The sequence below is a fragment of the Archocentrus centrarchus genome, chromosome 4 (genome assembly GCF_007364275.1).
Source record: "Archocentrus centrarchus isolate MPI-CPG fArcCen1 chromosome 4, fArcCen1, whole genome shotgun sequence".
Taxonomy (NCBI): domain Eukaryota; kingdom Metazoa; phylum Chordata; class Actinopteri; order Cichliformes; family Cichlidae; genus Archocentrus; species Archocentrus centrarchus.
Genome location: NC_044349.1, coordinates 29,155,246 through 29,174,501, shown reverse-complemented (window position 1 = coordinate 29,174,501; position 19,256 = coordinate 29,155,246). Strand labels below are relative to the sequence as shown.

Below are 19,256 nucleotides of genomic sequence, written 5' to 3'. Positions count from 1 at the left end.
AATAATTGATTGATCAATGAATAATCTTCATCAGCATTTTCCAAACCCAACCTGTTAATCTAAATAATGAGTGTATATGGTCTGTTAGCTGTTTCACCTTAGCGGTCATGAACATGAGGTTGTTTAGCACCATGGTTGTAGCACGAGGGGATCCCCAGCCTTCTCCACGGAGCCAGCGCCGGCTGTTGACCATCATAACCTCCCGGTCTTTCACATCCTCTTCATCCTCGCCACTGCCGCAGTCCTCCGGTCGCCGTGCGGCTGGTTTAAAGTCAACCAGCTCCACGTTGTTCATCCAGGGTAGGAGGTAGTGCAACATTACTTGACGACCACCAGGATGTGCTGACTGGATACGCTGACTCACCTCTGCAGTGTGGACGGTATGAACAAAGACATTACGAGACAGGGGAATCACACTCATTTCAGTTCATGGGCCACATATGGCTCAATCTGACCTCATGTGGGCCAGGGGAGTAAAACTATGGCATATCAGAGACATTGTAAGAGATGTGACACTCAAAGAATCCTGAACTGCAATCTATGTATCTAAGAGTGGTAAGATTTTAGGACTTTAGGCATAATAATTACAAATGTACAAAAGAACCCTAAATGGAAATGTACTGGAGGATTTTAATGGCAAAAACGGTGGTTATCCCACTGCACTGCAAGAACTGGTTCTGGAAGGAAACAGTGAGGAAGGTCGATGGTAGTGTGATATATTTACAAAGGAACCCTCCGAATTGGTATCCTACCTTAAAGTCACTCTCACTATCACTATTATATACATTGTGGAAAAAAATAATCTTCACTTTGAATAATGCTTGGTCAGTTGTTTTTTTCTTTTTTTGCTGTTTGTGAGACATTTCAGTTCATGGAATCCTGCATTGCACTGCTACTCAGATCGAAGCATCATACAGCAATGGAGCAGACCTGAGAAGATGGGCAGAGTGAGCTCCGGGTAAGTCCTTGCAAGCTCCTCAGAGAGCTGGTAGTAAGACACAGAGTAGAGGTGTGGCAGCGGTGAGGGAGGAGTCAAGATGCCATCTGTCCGCTGAATCTCCAATTTGTGGGCATAACGGAAGAGCTTGGGCTCCAGGATCTGATTCACACAAACAATCACGGATTACTAAATTAATTACTATTAATGACTAAAGACTGAATTTCAAAGTTATGTGTAATATGTGTGATGAAGAAATTCTGACCTGTAACAGCTGCATGGCCAGCTCATAAATTTCCCTGGAAGAATCAGCCGCCTTGAACAGAATCAGATTCAGCAGCACCACAGTGTCAAACTGGTAATCCCTAAAAGAAAAATAAAGTGGTATTTAAGTAACAGGTAGGTGGCTCTACAGTGACCTTAAAAATGACGTGAAGATGGCGCCATGTGGTACCTATTGTGAAAGACATTGGCAATGGCCCTAAAGCAGCCAGCAGCCACACGACGAGAACCAGTGTAGCAGCGGTCCACAGCCCAAAACATGAGGTTGCTCTGGTCTGGATTCAGCTCTAGTAGCAGCATCACAGCCTCACAACCCAGCTGGTGAACCTAAAGGAGATCACACAGCAACACATAGGATTTCACATTCGAAAAGTCTACAAAATCCTACTCCATTTCATACATGAATTCTTAATATCTAAGATAAATATCAAGTATTAGAATTATAAGCCTAAGGCGTGCTGTAAATCGTGTATTTCAACAAGAAACCTGCTATGAAGGACAACTACTACATACTTTAAAAAGACAAAATTTCTTTAAAACTTTTCAGAATTTGAATCAATACACAAACTACCCCACACTTTAAAATCAGAATCACTCAAAAAAACCAAAAACGAAAACAAAACAAAAATGGATCATTTTAACCTCATGTGCAAGTCATTTATTTTATTACACAGACCTGGAAATTCAAAATGTTTAGCACTGACTTACTGCAGTACTTCTGAACACCACTGTGTGGTGCCAGTCTCAAGTGAAGTGAATGTGTGCTAAATAACTTTGACCTCAGGAAGTCTTACATCACTGATTAAACTGCCTGCTACTTGTGAAAAACATTTTTCTTTCTCAGACTTTGTCACTGGTCAAAACACGATGACATACTGACCTATCAGTACATTCATACACTGGGAATTATGTGGTATGATATTTATTTAATGATCAGTGAAACAGTTTTAAACTATGATGACTAATGAAAATGTAACCTTATAAATGGCTACTAAATGTGCACTGCATCTACAAACTTTATTTCATCAGCTAATACAAAGTTGTAACTGCAGTTTTTAAGGCTTGTTTCAGGTTTAGGTTTCATTCAGTGGTTAGGCTTAGGAGGAAAAGACTGAGGTATGAAATATGAGGAGGTGGGAGCCAGACTGGTTTCATTACTGTCACAGGTCTGACACTGAAGGAAACCTTTTGCATATATCTGAGACACCAGAGGTTTCGACCTAACGGCAGTAGAAACAAAACCTCTTACAAAATGTCCTATCAGCTACAATATCATACATTCATAAAAATATTCTTCTTACACAAACTAATTACATAAACATGCATTTTAACATTACTGATTATAAATATTATATGTAATTATTAATTGCAGTTTCATTGTTAATACTCCAAAAACATTTGCTAAAGTTTAATCACCTATAAATTTACCATTCGTTAATGATAGTTATCATAAAGTGGCACAATTTCAGTTAGAGTAGACTAAAAATGACAGTATCTCTCTGACCTTCTTGTCCTGAGAATCCAGGATGTTGTCCAGCCACTTGTAGAGGTAGCCATCTGAGGAGAGGCCAACATTGTCAGCTACGGGTCCACAACACAACACTGCAGACATGGCCTGGAACAAAAAAACAAAAGCACGATGGTTATTAGTAAATGCATGACACTGTATGCAGAAAGCAACTGCGTTGACATTTTTTAGATACCGTACCTTTAGTGCACAGTACTGATGGCGGTTGATCTGCATATTTCTGTCACTGTAACGATCCAACGGCGTGAACATAATGCTGAAGGGGCCAGCCCAGTGACTGAACAGCATGAACAGGCTGTGTCGCAGTGATTGTTGGGGGAAGATGGTCCTCCTCTGGTTCACTGAACATAAGTAAAGAAATTGACACACAAGATTAAATTCAGAAATTGCTTCTGACACAGTGAAAGTAAGCATCTGCTTTAATTAAGAGATATACCTGGGACATTCTGAATGATGTTGGCCACAAGTGCACTAAAGTGACAGCGAATGTCCCTCAGAGTGTCAGAGTCTTTGTCATTCTCAGCCTCGAGCAACTGCCTGGTCAGATCAACATACTCGAGCAGTGTACTGTTCAGAGAGTGGCTCTCTGAATCCAGCCCTCCACTTGCTCTGTAAAACAGAAAAATATATAATGTTTATAAACCACATATATAAATATATAAATGAATTCCTAATCATGTGGTTATTCTAGATGTTTACATACACTTGACTGATGACGCCAGCATCAGCGAGTAACTCAAATATCCGGACCAGCTGGACTCTGAGGATGTCACGACGCCTGCGTCGCTTCATGTTCTGCAGATTAAAGAGCATTTGAACTCAGTAAAGTGTGTTTCCATAAACACAGAAGAGTGACAGAAAAGTTGTCACATCATCAAACAAGGGTACTCACTTCAGGTCTTCTTTCTAAAGCTTCCTTTATGATGGAATTTAGCTCCTCCATCAAGTCTCTGGACAAGAAAGTTACATGTAAGCAACCAAAAAGACTTCATAAATCCAACAATGTATAGAACCGAGTATAGTGTTGATTACCGGAAGACCATGGGGTTGGTCCTGCCAAGCCCCAGCACAAGAGACTCTGTGATGTCCATGCTCTCAGAGCGCATCATTGGAACAATGTGTTTGAAGAGGGAGGAGGGGGACGGAGTGCCAACAATCTGTTAACACACAGAAGAGCAACGTAAGGCTTAAGTGTCGGAATAAAGCATTTAAAATCCTGTAACTTTTCATTGTTGTCAGATTTTTTTATGTGGCTACTAAACTGTTTGAGATTTGAGACAGTTGCACTTATTTTAAGACTGAATTTCATCATTTCACACTTTGTGCACAAGTTCCTAACCTTTAAAAACTTATGTGTCTGAAAACCTGGCATAGAGGGCGGTTTATGAAGTTGCTACTGACCTTTGAATCATAACTGTAGCCGCTGTCCGGCGTGGACGCCAGCGTCTCAGGCGGGGAGCAGCGGACGGAGCCAGAGGTGGAGGATGATGAACTCATGGAGGGGGAGGAAGAGGCGGAGCTGCAGCAGAGAATCAGGTAGTTTCTCCAAAGGCCAATGTAGGAGTCACTGCTGTTCAGACTGTTGACCTTCTTGGCATTGATGGGGCTACTGCAGGTGGACATACAGTAAAAATAAGAGATAAATGGCAAGTGTTTTATGTGGGGGTCATCACAAGGATGCAGCCTAAAATCATAAGACAAATAAGTGAAGGAAACGTACTTAATGTCAACTTGTGGAGACAGTAGCTGCAGGCGGGTGTAGGCAAACATCCAGGCATAGTTGATGGCAGTGGGGCAATGTTTGGGTAGATTCTCCTGTCGCAGGTAGCTGGAAAAGCTGATGACCCAGGGGTCGTGGCCCTGAGTAACATGGGCAAACACCCAGATGTGCGAGGGGCTCACTACATCAAACTGGTGGCTGATGGGAGATGAGCTCCACTCTACTAGCGTCTGCAGATCAATCCCGCTGGGACAATACAGCAGGTTGGTCTATAAAAAAAAGAATAGAACATGAGCAGAGACTGCTTTTAAAGGTTTTAAGACTGCGTAAAAAAAGATCTAATAAATAAAAAAAAAAAGAATCCATTCACACCTGGTCAGCGCCTGTGAGGTGAATGAAGCTCTCCAACACTGATGCACTCAATCTATCCATTACATCAATGGCCAGTTCTTCATCTCCCTGAAAGATTGAGTGACAATAACTTACTACAATTGTGCTTGCACTAAACGTTTTTGCTTCCCTGCAGGTTTAAACAGATTAGACTGTTTTTAGCCTATCATAACAATAGCCCCTGGAAGCCCAAGGAAATTACCTTGCTGATGCCCAGTGCAGTATGCAGGGCTCTGACCTCCTTGAGGACATTGACTGCTAGCTTGCGTGTGGCAGGGCGGCAGCTACAAAGCACCACCAGCGCCAAACCTTCCACCACATGCAGCACACCTAAAGGAAGATTACGCTCCAAGGACAGAGAACGGCCACTGCTTGAACCCTATTAAAAACAACATGCAATTAATATTAATATTTAACATGTTTGTCATGTCAAACATAAAGAAGTGAATACAAACTACAATAGTGTCCAAAAACAGCTATTTTCACAAACCTGCGAATCGTGGGTCTTATTGCTGCTCTGCACTGCCTGCCTCCACTGGCTGATGAGCTGCAGAAGCATCTTCACTGCATTGTCCAGCAGTGTGGGATGGACATCAGTCACCTCTCTGACTATAAAGTAGACAAAGCCTGAAAGTACATCCTCCCGCCACTCTGGGAAATCCACCATCAGGGCTTGCAGAGTAGTAAAGGCAAGGCCACGCAGTTCCTCATCCATGTGGATGGTTAGTCTAGAGGAGGAGAGAGCACCAACAGGAAGATGGATATTAAAAGACATGACGTGTGCAGCAATGCATTTGCAAAAAGGTTAGTGGCGGTGAATTACTTGGCTAGAAGCTCTATTAGGTCTTGTTTACTCATGCCATCTGGTATCAGTCTTGGGATGGCGGCCACGCATGTTCGGAACAGGTCGATCTTTGGCTTCCTCTCCCCCCTGCAGGACAGACAATTTATGAGAACCTGTTTATAAGTCATACATCATCACTCAAAAGTCTGAGTGTTTCCAAACCCTTGACTAGTACTGTGGGTCATACACAGCTGCATGGATGGTAACAGAAGGGTAGAAAGTTGTGATTACATACGTGATCATGTCCTCAGGCTCCTTGTTAGACATCTGTACATTAGTCATGCTCATGGAGCGTCCCACTTCCTTGTCCAGGTGTCGCAGGATGTTATCCAAAGCTTTTCGAACTTGTGGGTAGTATAGAGACATGCCTAGAAAAAAAAAGTGGATAGTTTAAAAGCTGCCTCCCCTTTACCAGATGTTAACTTAATTATTGTTCAAGACTCAAATCCACCTATGACTTTTGCTTCTTCATCAGTGAGGGTGGTGTTGAGGAAGATCTTTTTGACACGCAGGGTGTTGCCAGAGGGCATGATGATCCCTGTGGTAGGCATTGGAGGCTCCCCATCTTTCTGCTGTAGGCTGTCAGCAATCACCAAGAAGGCTCGCAATCCGATATTCATCCTCTGGTTGGGTAGAAAGACAAAAAGAGGATAAGAGAGAACATAAAAAACACTCCCAGTATCAGAAGTTTAAGTGTTATCCATACCGTACCTCTGGATTGATGGCAAAGGTTTTGTGAGACTTGCCCACACACAGGAGGTCATAGATAATCTCCTTCATAGCGAAGTCCAGTCTTTCCTGCAATAACCAACAAGCAATCATTAAACCACACCTCATATGTGGTGTGTGCCCAATTCTATATTAGCTGTGACATCAAAATATGGCACAGTTGGTGCTCCAGGTTTACCTGAGCTATGAACTGGATGATCTTGACAAAGATGTTGAGGGGGGTGTCTCTGGGTACCACACTGCGAGAGCCCTTGGGGAAAAGTGCTGAAACGATGCTGAGGAGTCGACTAGGGAGAAAAACACAGACACATTGTATGAGCGTACTTAGAGGTAAAAAACAAAGGCTCTTTGGAAAAAGGACTTGTTCTCAATTGTAGTGGGTTGCAAAAGGACTGTTTGTGTGTGTGGGCTGTTGAGGGTATATTTAGGCTGACTCTGCAACTGACCTCTGCGTGACAGTGTTACTCTCACACTTGATCCTGATAATATAGACCCACAGCAGTCTGTAGAGTGACTCCAGTGCAACACGGGACATCTTTGGGTCTTTATTCTGTAGAAGTTTAAAAAGAAAGACAGAAGGAAAGAAAGATATAAGCCATCCATCCGTTACATTTTGACAATTTCATTACCTACCTGACAGACCAGTTTGTGGCTGATGTCTGGAGAAACTCTGATTAAACATAACACAATGGCATGCAAGAAACTGATGATGATAATGTTTTTCAGTCTCTTTGCGAGATTTCTAGTCACCAACCGATATCTGAACACTGAACATCCACGTGGTTTGATGATCGCCAAGCTTCACACTTGGAGAATGTTAAAGGTATAGTCAAAAGAAAAATGAGGAAAATGCAATATTATGCTGAGTATAAAGACAGTCACTGTAAACCTTGGAGTTTACAGTGACTTAACTGAACAAGTTTATTAAAATGCAAACATTTAATTGTACAACAGTTAAGTCCTGGAATACTTGTCCAGTAAATATTTCACAATTTTATTTTTTCTACTTCGCCTACCAACTTACCGCCTACATCAAGTATGTGTATTACTGGCATACATTCAGAAGGTCTTCGTGAGAGCAAACAGGCTCAGAGCCTGTGATGTGATCATGCGAGCGGTTTTGCTGTTAACGCCTTTACCTCTGTGACATGATGAACATGAGGTTTTGTGGTTTGCCTAAGCTGTTTAAGGTGACTATGAGCCACATTTTTCTAACACTGTGCAGTTTTCTGTGGCCACAACTTCCATTAACTTTTCTTAACACACTGAAAAAACTAACAAATGTCTGCATTTTCATTTAAAGCCATTTTAAACAATATGGAGTTTTAATTTAATATACAGTTGAATTAAGCATCCTTTGTCATGGTGAGAATGGCAAATGTCAGACTTTGGGGTAAATGTGATTAAGATGAAGTAAAACTTCCTGCTGTACTGGTTTCAACTGGTTTAACTGTCTTTCTGAAGAAGCAGGTAAATAAACAACTTTAATGGCTCTGTAAAAAAATAGTCATTTTAAAATAATTTCAAAGATTATCATACAAGCACAAGATTCATTTTTTCCTTTTTACTCTGACATTTGGAACTGAACACCAAAGCCAAATGACACAACAGCTAACAGATTTACCCCCAACCTTTCCAACCTACAGTTATTTAAATCTTCTTAAAGGTCCTTTACATTTGTAATAAAATCAAGACTCCACTTATTGGCAAAAGCCAACGTGTCAGTTTTTTGTGTGTAGGGCAAAAAGGCAACAAACAAACTAAAACCCACTCCAGCAAACTAGCATCTCACTAGGTATCACCGATACAAAACACTGAACTTATTAAAAGCCAAAAGACTTTTTTTTTCCTGTCTATGATTGACCCTCTGGCAATATATACCAGGGACACATCATTTCTGACATTTTGAAATCTAATGTTAATTTTTGCCATCATTAACAGCAGGAGTTTGCATTTTATCTGCAGCACTACCATATGCCTAATCTTCCTGCATATGCTGTAACAGCTTGCTTGGTGTACATGTGAAAGAGGAAAAGAAAATATGTCATATTAAAGACTACAACACTGTGGGGCTCATGTAGTCACACACCTGTGATTACAGCTGAATCATCCACATATTAAATATGTCTGATATTATGGAGATGTTTTCGACATTGGTCACCAGTATGATGACAGAGTGTTAAAAAGTACACAACTGCGTTAACAATCAACAAATATTTTATGATGTATTATTACAGGTTAGATTTTTTTTTATAGGTTAGATTATACTTATTCATAAGTATAATGTGGTAGATTTTATTTCTAATGCTTTTCTTATCATATAAAAATAAACTTTTATTACAAGGGTTTTATTTGTAACACAGGGTGTGGCAATTAATTAAAAGATTCAAGTACTTTTCCCACCACTGTGCATCTCACTGTGCAAATATGGATCAGCAGTTAAAATATTTAGCTAGACATGAGTCAAAAACCAAAACACCATTGCTCATAAACACAAACCAGCTCATCCACAAAGCCTGAAGCAACATCACAAGCTCCAAGTAGTTCATGTGGTCCTCTTTATTTACTGTTTTCACTGAGCAACACTTCCAATGCCACAACAGAGAACGCCTCACCCCTTTAGACAACTGCACTACCTTACATCCTGATCAGGACCTGGACCGTTAAAAGGAAGGGAGCATCAAGCTAGCCACCGTCACCAGAGAACTCACCTGCAGCGTCTCAATCTGCTTTCGGATGCTGTTGTTAGACGGCATCTGGAGCAAGCCAACGTGAAAAAAAAAAGTCAAATAACAGGAGACAAAGAATGTAGGGTTTGGGGAGGGACACATGCAAGTTATAAGCAAAAAACAAAGACACAGAGCCTAAACAGATATGACAAGAGCGGATTAAACTGTCTGTAGTCTTGTCAGTGCCAGAGAACATAAATCAACATTAACAGAAGAGAAACAAACTGAACTGTTCAACATGCTTCTTGCATGTTGAGTAAAGTAACAGTTCATTTGTATTTGGTATGTTATTACATGTTTGAACGTAGAGTAAAATATTCATTTAAAAACTGAAAAAAGCAAAGTAAAATATGGTGTGCTGTGGTTTGGAAATCAGGCACACAGGGAGGGAAAATACACAGAAAGGAAAGTATGTAAAAGGAACACAAGGATGAAAAACAAAGACAAAAACAAAAAAACAAACAAAACAGTTCACCTACTAAGCCAACAAGCAGTGACACCCAAGTCCACGGTCCATTGAAATCCATGCTTAAAATGTTGTATTTTAACCCTGTGGAGCCCTTTAAAAAGGCTAAGGCATAAATTATAATCTCTGGAAACCATGACGTATATTTTTTTTTCCACTCAAAAGAGCAGTTATTAAATAAATAAAAGTAAATAATCATTCAGTTAAGCAACATGAATTTTTGACTTTTTATTCCCAAAAGCATGTTTCAGGGTGGAGACAAATCTCTTTGTCTTAGGTTGAATTTGACTTATACCGGATATTCAAATGATGCAATTTGTTAAGCCAAGCAGAGCCCTTACATCTGCAACTCTCAAAAGCAGCCACAAGGTTAAAAACAAGATGCTGCAAATCACTAGAACCATCACTACACTCAAACCAGAACACAAACCCACAAGATTATCTCAATCACTGAATCAGCATCAACGCTTGGGAAAAATCACTGATTACAATTTTCAAATAGAGGACACCTAAATCAGTCACTCGGGTGAAGGAGAATACTGGAAAGAGATCACTGAAAAGACAAACAGCCATTCAAAACCACTGGAAATCACAAAGACGCAAACTGTAATTTATCCACCAGAAGCTCAAACAGTCTCCTCAAAGGACAATCAATGCAGAATGGGAAAAACAGTCAATAAGTCGGGCAGTCAGTCAGTGATTTGGTCAATCAGCCTCTGGGTTGAATGGTCAGAAACAGGAGGAACATTGGTTTGATCCATTTGTAATTGGTTTACGAGGAGAGATTAACAGACCTGAGTTAAAACAGCACTTGAGTTAACATATTATGCATTGTGCATTACAGTTGGTTGAGCTGATGTGGGATATTTATTAGACTGCCTTTAAAGACGCAACACACAAAACTACTAGATTAGTATTTTTTAAATCAGCTGCAGACGCGCAAATATAAGAATTTTTTTTATTACATATTAGCATTTTGTCCAATTTTGAGCATATTTTCAGATATTAAACAGTTTTACTATTTCATTATCAAATCAAGTGCTATTCCTGTCCAGATCTGGTTTGTTGATAATAGAGGGGAAAGTATATTATGATACTGAGACAGAACCACAGAGCACACCCTTGACAACGCAGAGAACATCTTCAATCAATGGAGTATCAGGACACCAAGATTTTGACAGAAATAACCTTTACATTGATTATTTTCTGGAAAAATTGGTAAGCTACCTTACACAACCCATAAGAACACTAGAATATAATTTTCAGATTTTTACGACTTGAAATTAATTTGCCATTGTTACGCAAAGTGGAGTGACTTTAAAATAACTTCGTGTGAAATCTACTATTGAGTGCAACCTTTCAGAACTGAACTGGAGTGTAAATGATGACATTACCTTGAGGTGCGAGAGGCAGTTCTGCAGGAAGATGTGCCAGTTGTTGAGAAAGAACTGCTTCTGACTGACACACAGCAAGCATGTCACCAGGGGATAGAGAGCCTGGGGAGAAAGACGGGGTCAGAATCAAAATGAAGTGGTTTTCTCACAAGGTCTAAATTTTTTGTATGCGCTACTTGTAATTTAGCATCTGAAAACAAAAAGCCTTCCACACTACAGACAGGCCAAGAGCAAAAAAACAGTATCACAAGCTGAGACCAGAAGATCTATTTAACAAAGTCAGCACAATACTAACACTGCTCGAAGCATCACCAAAATAACGTATTATATTAGATTGCGATATAAAAAAATAGAAACTCAAGAAATTTCTTCCCTTCAGAACAGTTTGTCTGCAAATATAATGGACAAAGGGGAGAGATTGTATTTATTTATTTTTAAGCATAACATTATCTGGACGATAATGTCAAACTCAGTGGTCTTGGAGGGCAAAATAATGGTGATGTTGACAAAATAAAGGAAGAGTGAGACGCAAAAGGAAAAGGAAGTATTAAAAATGTAAAGTAAATAGGGTCAGGGCTGAAGAGGAAGTGAGGAAAAAAGATGGATGCCAGTGTTATTACCAAAGAGTGCTTCTTTCTAGAACTAAGGTCAAACGTCGTCTGGTAGAGCATCTCCACAAAGGTTTTTAAGCATGGCACATTGACTTCATTTTTCACCGCCTGAGGATGAACCGAACATTAGTTGGGATCTCTCGCTGACAAAATGACAGTCAGACTTCATGTTTACACAACAGTACAAAAGTGGACAATGTTTGGCTGGTTACTCACAGCAGCAACGGGGATGAGGATCTCAACAAAAAGGCCAGCAAGAGCGTGCTTTATGTCTTTATCCTTCACCTCCAGGAAATACTGGGCACATTCCTAGAGAAGAATAGCAAGGGCATGCATGTAAACAAGAATACAGCGGATACAACACGTGCCAAATATCATGCAGATGTGCCATTACACTCCATTTCCATAAGTTAACGCTGTGGGGTAGAAAAAATAATAAATCACAAGTCTAGACCCAGACAAAATATACACATAAACCTTACTAGACTAAAGCACTGATCAGACAATAAAAATAGATTCCTGCAGAATCTATTTTGCATCTGTTTTTGAATCAGTGAAATCCTGCACATAAAATATCATGACAAAATTCTGAAGGAAAATATTGCACTGACATTAATGTATAATAAAGACTGCTCACTTGACAAAAAGCAATTCATTATAGCATCCTGTTACTGTGAGTTTTTCCTCATAAATGGAGCCACTGAGGCAAGGAAACATTTTACCCCTAAGAGAGTCAATAATACAATTAAAAAAAACATAATTGTAATGGATTTTACATCAAGTATCAATAGGAAATGTAAATATCAAATACTGGTTTATGGTCTACAATCCTACGGGAAGAAATGAGGATATGTGCTGAAACAGAGTAAAGGACATAAACCACAGCATGTTCCATTAACACAGCAGGAAATTACAGTAATGGTAAGAGGGAAAAGCAAGTGATTCCTCCCCCCCCCCCAACCCCCAACCACTGTATAGAGATTAATGAAAAAGCTACTGCTCCATTCACAGCTCCCAGCAAAGCCTGAAATACACTTACACTCAATTCTTGGCAGACCTCACCTCTGATCGTTACTCATTTAGCTTTATGAGCCATTGCTACACAGAGCTGCTGAGTTTGAACAAAGGAGCAGCAGGAAAAAAAAAACCAAAAACATTTGGTGCAATTTTGTGAAGCTGCGTAAATAGTATTATTTACCTGCATGAACTGAAACGAAGCCTCAAAATCTTCCACAGGATACATTTTAACCCGAAAGAACTTCATGCCCATGATGAGACTGATGATGCTCTGGACTACATGAGAACTCTGCTCTTTTTGCCTGAGCTCCTTCAGTTCTGTGATGAACTTCTTCCTCACTGCCTGGAACCTGAGCACACACACAGAGAAATACACGCTTTAACACTTACTTACATAAACACTCCTAAAAAGTAAAGATGCGTGAAACTACTTTAAACAGAGAGTTTAACATTGCTGCCCTTGCGAAATTGCCAACAGAACTGTTTGACTATTAAACTAATTATTCATAATGGACAACACCAGTTAACACCAGCTGTTGGGTCTAAAGTGTTTCTCCACACATGCTGCGGCAGATGACAGCACTCATCTCTCTCTCTCTTTGTGACAGGAAGTTGTGAACAAGAAAGGTGGAAAATAAAACATGAGTAACCAGCACGTTTCTGCAGTACTTTGATCTAGAAAATGAACAGCTGTATGTGAACTGTGTCGGGAAAAACTGGCATATGACCATACGACCAGAGCAATGCGTGACCACATTCTGCACAGGTGTGTGGATGTGCATGAAAAGATGGCTCCTGGTACTGACCAACATTAGCCACACCGGGCCAACTAATCTGACAATGTTTATAAGCAACATTATGCAAGGCAACGCACATTTAAAACACAATTTAATTACTGAAGAATGTGATTAACTGTTTTAAATAGTTCTTAAATACAGATGCAATATTTGTACAATGTGTAACCCCATTTATATAGAGATAAGCTATAAACAATTTAGCCAGCCTTATACTTCCACACACAGTTAAGCTTACTCACTTTGACTGTGTAAGAACCCCTATGACCTCTGCATACAGGTCTGCAATGATGTGCACGTTGCCAGTGTTGGGGCCACAGTACCTGTAAATTAATAAAGGATATGGCACAAGTCAAACAAGTACTGTGTTACTTAACATCCATCAAAATAACCATGCGCACAACAACAGAAGCACTTCAAGTAAGTGTATTTACTTGAGGTTGAGTCAAGACAAGAGGTACTTGTTTAAATGTAAATAATGAGCACTGAGCCAGTCTGTTCGAACAGACATAAATAAATGACTGACTCCCCACTGCAAAGCCAAAGAGGGTATATTCATCAGCACTTTTTAGTCTGGTGTTATTCATCTGTGTCAATTGTCTGTCTGGGGTTCGATGCTTACTTACCCCTCTTTGTGTTTAAAGTGCTTGAATGCCAGGTTTAGGACTTCATGTACTAAAACATCTGGCACTGGATGAAGAGGAATCTGTGACGTAAACATGGAATCATTAGTCTTATTAGAAGCATTGATAGTCCTCATTTGCTACCATTCATTACCCTCCCTTCAGAAGCAAAGCCAAGGACAGCTCTGCCCTGGTCTCCAGGGATTGGCTCTTAGTTCAGAATGCTGCTCGGTTCTCGACAGTCCACTTTAGAAACACACTCAGCTGGGAGTTGGTATGTTGCCATTGAATTTATTAACTTTGTGCTCCCTGGTGGGAAAGTCCTGAATAACTACACTGTGGTTCACTTCTGTACCAAAGATAAACAGTGCAAATCTATAACAATACTGTCATGTTAGTCTGCAAATCACTGATGAGTCAAATCAGAAAAAAGTACATTAATCCAAGCTGTCTCATCGGTGATGACACCAGCAGTTAATAGTGTGGACCTATGCCATTTCCAGTTCATTCCATATTTTTATTCTCGGACTCCACGAGAGAAGCTCTGCATGATTCACAAACCTTTACCTCACCAATGGCCTTAGTGCAGCCCCTTGGTTCATCCTCACTATGAAACAAGCAGTTTTGTTGCTGTTGGCAACCAATTGCAAGTAGTTGAAGACCAGTTGATCGCAGAGAGATTGAGCGCGCAACAGCCTGGGTGGACACTGGAAGGTGATTGCACAGGTTGCTTGGTGGGACCTGTCTCCAAACAATCGCGGTCTGATTCAGAGTAACTACAATCACTCTCAGACAGATTGGTGAACTGAAGGTTTGCAAATACCTTCAACTTCTTTGGACTTTTGCACTTCTCTATGTGAAGTTGTGACAGAGACCTCAATTCTTTTTCTTGTTTCCGTTTTATCACCGTCTAGTCGTTTTGAAGATGTGGTTGCAGCCTTGGTCCCTGTCTACAAAGCAACCATTTCAAAAGCAATCGCTAGTTAATTGCAAATAGTCACAATAATTTTGGTCGCGCCGCAATCCCCGTTTTCTCTAGTGTAACTGTAGCATAAGCCAGCTTTCTTGTCATTTGCTACCAATCTCAAACAGAAGGTTTAAAACAACATGTAATACAGAGCCAAGAGCATGAATAACTGCCGGAAACCAAATGTAGTAGTATATAAGGAAAAGCCACTTCTAAGTGTAGAAAATAAGGAAAAACACATCTGATCAAGTGGTTGCAACAAAAAGGTTGACAAGGACTTCAACTATTTATGAACCAAAACTATGCTTCATAAATAAATGGGAAGTCTTGAACTGGGAAATGAAAAAGCAAAGCTGAAAAAATACTCAATAGTGACACACGTAAGGCAGTTCTACGTGGAGAAAAGCACAGTAAAAATATACTATATGATACAGTGTATTACTGTAGCAGAGGTGATCACATTTACAACCACTTGCTAGCCACCTGGATAGATTGTGTCAACATCTGGTCAAACAGGTGCAGTGCACTTCTCTTTCCATATGTAAACATTCATCAACCCAACTGGCAAATACTTTTATTAGGCAGTGTAAATCATTATACGAAGAGTAGCAGGTCACTCACCTGTTTTAGAACTTCCACTGAAACTAAACAAAAAATGAAATCTATGGCTAAGTCCCGACGCTCCAGAAGGTAATCTTTGTCCCGGTGCTGCTCATCTCTGCAAAGCAGGAAATATAATAAAAATTAACAAAGTTCAAAACCCTTTTTTACCAATAATCTATTTGTTCAAGAGCAGAAGGTTAAGAATGAATGAAACAATGACAGGCATCTCACCCTTTAGACTTAGTACTAGAGCGAGGCCTGTACTCATAAGACTCGTCTTCAGTGCCACTCTGCCGCCGGTACCAATCAAACAGTGTGCGCAGTAGGGAGGGCAAACAGTGTTCTGCTATTGAGCTCATAGAGCTTATTAACTGGAAAACAACAACAATGTGCCTGTTAAAACAGCTGGTTATTCCAAGAAAAACTGCACAAAATTGTGTAGAGATGGCTGCCTCAGAAGCCCTGCTTACAACTAATGAGGGCAAGTACAGAACAGCAGTCTTAATTCAATTCCAGAGTTTTATTTAGATGACATGTTTAGCATGCTTACCCAAAATAAATACATTTTTTAAAAAAAAATCATGTCTTGTGCGATTGTCATGAGCACTTTAAGTAAATCAGATTGATGAATATAAATGCCAAAAATAATTTCATGGATCTACTGAGAAGCAGCTGCGTTCTCAATCAGGAAACGGGTAATATTTTCACAAAAGTTAAGAAAATCATTTTTTCCACATTTCTTTCTGATTAAAATAACTGTTTCACTGGGTGTTAGGAGCAGTTCAGCTATTTGAAGTGGAATCCGTACGATGTTTTGATCTACAATAAGCATGCTTCCTGTAGTAGATGTCAGTAGGCCAGCCCTCATTCTGATGGGACCAGCAATCAGCACAGACTATGGCCATGAACTGCTGTGGACATAGTCAGAAGAAAATCTTATATTACATGGATAATATCAGTTTGTACACTATATTTAGAAGATATCCACTGCTTTGCTTTTGCAGCTGTTACACTCCAGACTCCACTGACATAGACACTCCTTTAACCTAAAAATTACAGGAGTTGTTTGTCTGCTGATGCTTTGACTGGTTAGTTAGATTGTGCTATTGTATGACTTTGGTGCTTCGGTGGGTTACTTTGGATCAGAGCTAACATCAAAGCACACACGTACGCCAGCAACTTCTCTGTGAGGTAAATAAAATATCACCGTTTTTGTATATGCAGTCTAGTGACTTTAAAGAAAGCCAATTCTTGGCATGTTGTTTCCACAGATCAACTAATTTTAATGACTGCTGTCACACATGCAATTTTAACATTAGGTTAATGCATATCTACAAGCATTTAGGTTTTTTCTGGCATGATGATCCTCAGAGTTTAAAGTGAGAGGAGAGATGCAAACACTCACAGTAAAGCATGGCTTTACTGAAGAAACACTTCATCATCAAACTATATCACCACAAATAACTTGCAGATCTCAGCACTGTGATTGCATCAGTGATAATGTCAGCTGGTACCTCCTGCCTCTGCATTAACAGTTCAGTACGCATTAACAATTTAAGAGTACATGCAAGTTTGTGTGTTTAAGGTCCATTGCAGCATGATTTGGGGGGAAGGGGGGGGTGCCAAGCAGGAGAGTTATGCAATTCCTCTCTCTGCCCTTATGGTGCCAGGCAGGTACACTCCAGCACCCGATGCTGATTTACTGCTGAGGATGACACAGCATTTCTACACTCTCACTTTGGCGCTCTCTATACCCATTTTCTCTCCCTCACTCACAATAGGGACAGCTGGATCTATACCACCATATCCTCATTGGCTTTGTGTTGTGCTGAACAAAGCATTCTGTAGCAGGCAGGCCTATTGTATAGAGTCCTGCACCAGCCACAGATGAGGGACAGAAGAGCCATTGAGTGAGGGATTGATTGGGTGGAGCTGGGGTTTCAAATACAGTGCACACATGCAGAGGTGTGACTGTTGTTGGTCCGAGGAGGAAATTAAACTGTCACTCTCATAAAACAATGCATGATGCAATTTTTACCATGGGTGAACTGACCTGGTCAAACTGTGGATCTTCCCCTCTCTGGAGAGATCGGGACAGGGGTTTCTCCTGTTAGAAAAAGTATTGGAAAGAAAAAGAGAGGACAGGAATAATTGTGTGACTAACACAGCAGGGATACTTTTGTTAACAGCACGACAGCAGATTGCTGTCAAGAGTTTCAGTGTGGCGCATAAGCTGAATAGGGAGCTAAGCAAAGTTAGGACTTCTTTCAACCTGAGGTTACAATATTAATCTGGCAGGAGTCTAAATGTAAAAGACAGGAAATAAATAAAAAGAAATGAATGGAGGAACAATCAATCCAGTCTATTTAAAACAAACAATGCAATCGCTCATTTACAAAATGAAGATCTGCCTGACAGTTAAAAGACTTGGCAGTTTGTTGCAAAAGAGAAGAGGCTGTCTCAGCAGTGTGTTGCATCACATGTTGTGCACTGAATTTCATTTCCTGTATTTCTTTATACCATCGTTCACCCCCTGTGGACTCACCAGCGGTTCAGCCATCACCATCTCGATTTTCTTCTCAGCCAGCACAGCAAACTCAGCAAATAGACTCTTGATGACAAACTCCCCGGGCTTGAGCTCAGGGTCAATGGTGATGCTCGACATGGCGGCGATGTTGTGTTTCTCCCACGAGAGGGGAGTGACCGAGGAGGGTGCACGGCGTCTACTCACGCTGCTGCTGACTGGTGCAGAAGCTGTAGGGATGCCAGAGGGTAGAGGTTAGGAAATAATACAGTGAGAGAGTCAAAGCAGCAGGGTCAGGCTAAGAACAAAACTCTTGTAAAGTATGCAAGGTCATGCACTCATTCTAATCCAAACACAAGCTCAGACATTTCCTAAAGAGGCAAAATGGCTCAAGTGACGACAGAGCTGATGCAGCGCTGACTAAAACAAACCCAATTCCCATTTGAATCGTGTCTGTTTTTATAAAGCTCATTTTCTAAAATCGTACTGCACATAATGGGTTCACATGACCTGAAAAAACATAGGGATAGCCATAATTCCTATTAGAGCCATGTCATTACTTATCATAATCCATCTTTTTTAAAAATCTAAATATTTGGTTTTCTGTCTAAATCTAGAATAATATTACACACCAGCTCTTCTGCTATGTTGATCTGAAATCATTTTTTTAATACATTATATGTATTTATTTATTTGTTTTATATACTTTTCTATTTGTGGTATTAAAAAAAAAAAAAGAGCACTGGCTGCACATGATGACTTCAAGGAATAGTTCAACTTTCTGGGAAATACCCTTAATTTACTTTCTTGTCAAAACAGTAGATAAGTGTTGATAGCACTCTCATATCTGCATGGTAAACATTAAGCCATAGCAACAGAAGATTACCTAATCTTTTTACAAATACTAGAAAAGGAATACACAGGTGCCTCTTGGTTTTGTCCAGAGGTAGCAACATTCATGAACCAGCACATATATGGCTAAAAAAAAAAAAAAATGTTTTCCGGCTCATTTTGTTAATGCATGCTGAAATAATGAAATCAATAGAATGGGCAGTTATCTCAGACCAGCTCTGACTTGACTCGTTCAACAGAAGGGGG

The 19,256-nt window shown here is 40.2% G+C and overlaps 1 protein-coding gene across 3 annotated transcripts in view; it reads right to left on the bottom strand.

Annotated features, from left to right (window-relative positions):
• fryl (furry homolog, like) overlaps positions 1-19,256 on the bottom strand; it is a 64,818-nt gene that overhangs the window by 25,442 nt on the left and 20,120 nt on the right. For 2 of the 3 annotated variants that reach the window (XM_030727818.1, XM_030727819.1), the window contains 32 exons: positions 18,180-18,388; positions 17,688-17,741; positions 15,866-16,005; positions 15,653-15,749; positions 14,068-14,147; positions 13,684-13,764; positions 12,829-12,997; positions 11,847-11,939; positions 11,640-11,738; positions 11,020-11,121; positions 9,142-9,186; positions 6,877-6,980; positions 6,609-6,717; positions 6,413-6,499; positions 6,153-6,324; positions 5,937-6,069; positions 5,681-5,788; positions 5,348-5,585; positions 5,060-5,236; positions 4,840-4,926; positions 4,468-4,736; positions 4,149-4,356; positions 3,780-3,904; positions 3,640-3,697; positions 3,451-3,542; positions 3,184-3,356; positions 2,928-3,088; positions 2,724-2,834; positions 1,392-1,546; positions 1,203-1,302; positions 931-1,099; positions 98-366 (listed from right to left, as the gene is read on the bottom strand). In XM_030727818.1, the coding sequence (XP_030583678.1) occupies positions 98-366; positions 931-1,099; positions 1,203-1,302; positions 1,392-1,546; positions 2,724-2,834; positions 2,928-3,088; positions 3,184-3,356; positions 3,451-3,542; positions 3,640-3,697; positions 3,780-3,904; positions 4,149-4,356; positions 4,468-4,736; positions 4,840-4,926; positions 5,060-5,236; positions 5,348-5,585; positions 5,681-5,788; positions 5,937-6,069; positions 6,153-6,324; positions 6,413-6,499; positions 6,609-6,717; positions 6,877-6,980; positions 9,142-9,186; positions 11,020-11,121; positions 11,640-11,738; positions 11,847-11,939; positions 12,829-12,997; positions 13,684-13,764; positions 14,068-14,147; positions 15,653-15,749; positions 15,866-16,005; positions 17,688-17,741; positions 18,180-18,388 (4,274 nt within the window). The remainder of the gene's footprint in view (positions 1-97; positions 367-930; positions 1,100-1,202; positions 1,303-1,391; positions 1,547-2,723; positions 2,835-2,927; positions 3,089-3,183; positions 3,357-3,450; positions 3,543-3,639; positions 3,698-3,779; positions 3,905-4,148; positions 4,357-4,467; positions 4,737-4,839; positions 4,927-5,059; positions 5,237-5,347; positions 5,586-5,680; positions 5,789-5,936; positions 6,070-6,152; positions 6,325-6,412; positions 6,500-6,608; positions 6,718-6,876; positions 6,981-9,141; positions 9,187-11,019; positions 11,122-11,639; positions 11,739-11,846; positions 11,940-12,828; positions 12,998-13,683; positions 13,765-14,067; positions 14,148-15,652; positions 15,750-15,865; positions 16,006-17,687; positions 17,742-18,179; positions 18,389-19,256) is intronic. The other variant, XM_030727820.1, reaches the window with a different exon arrangement.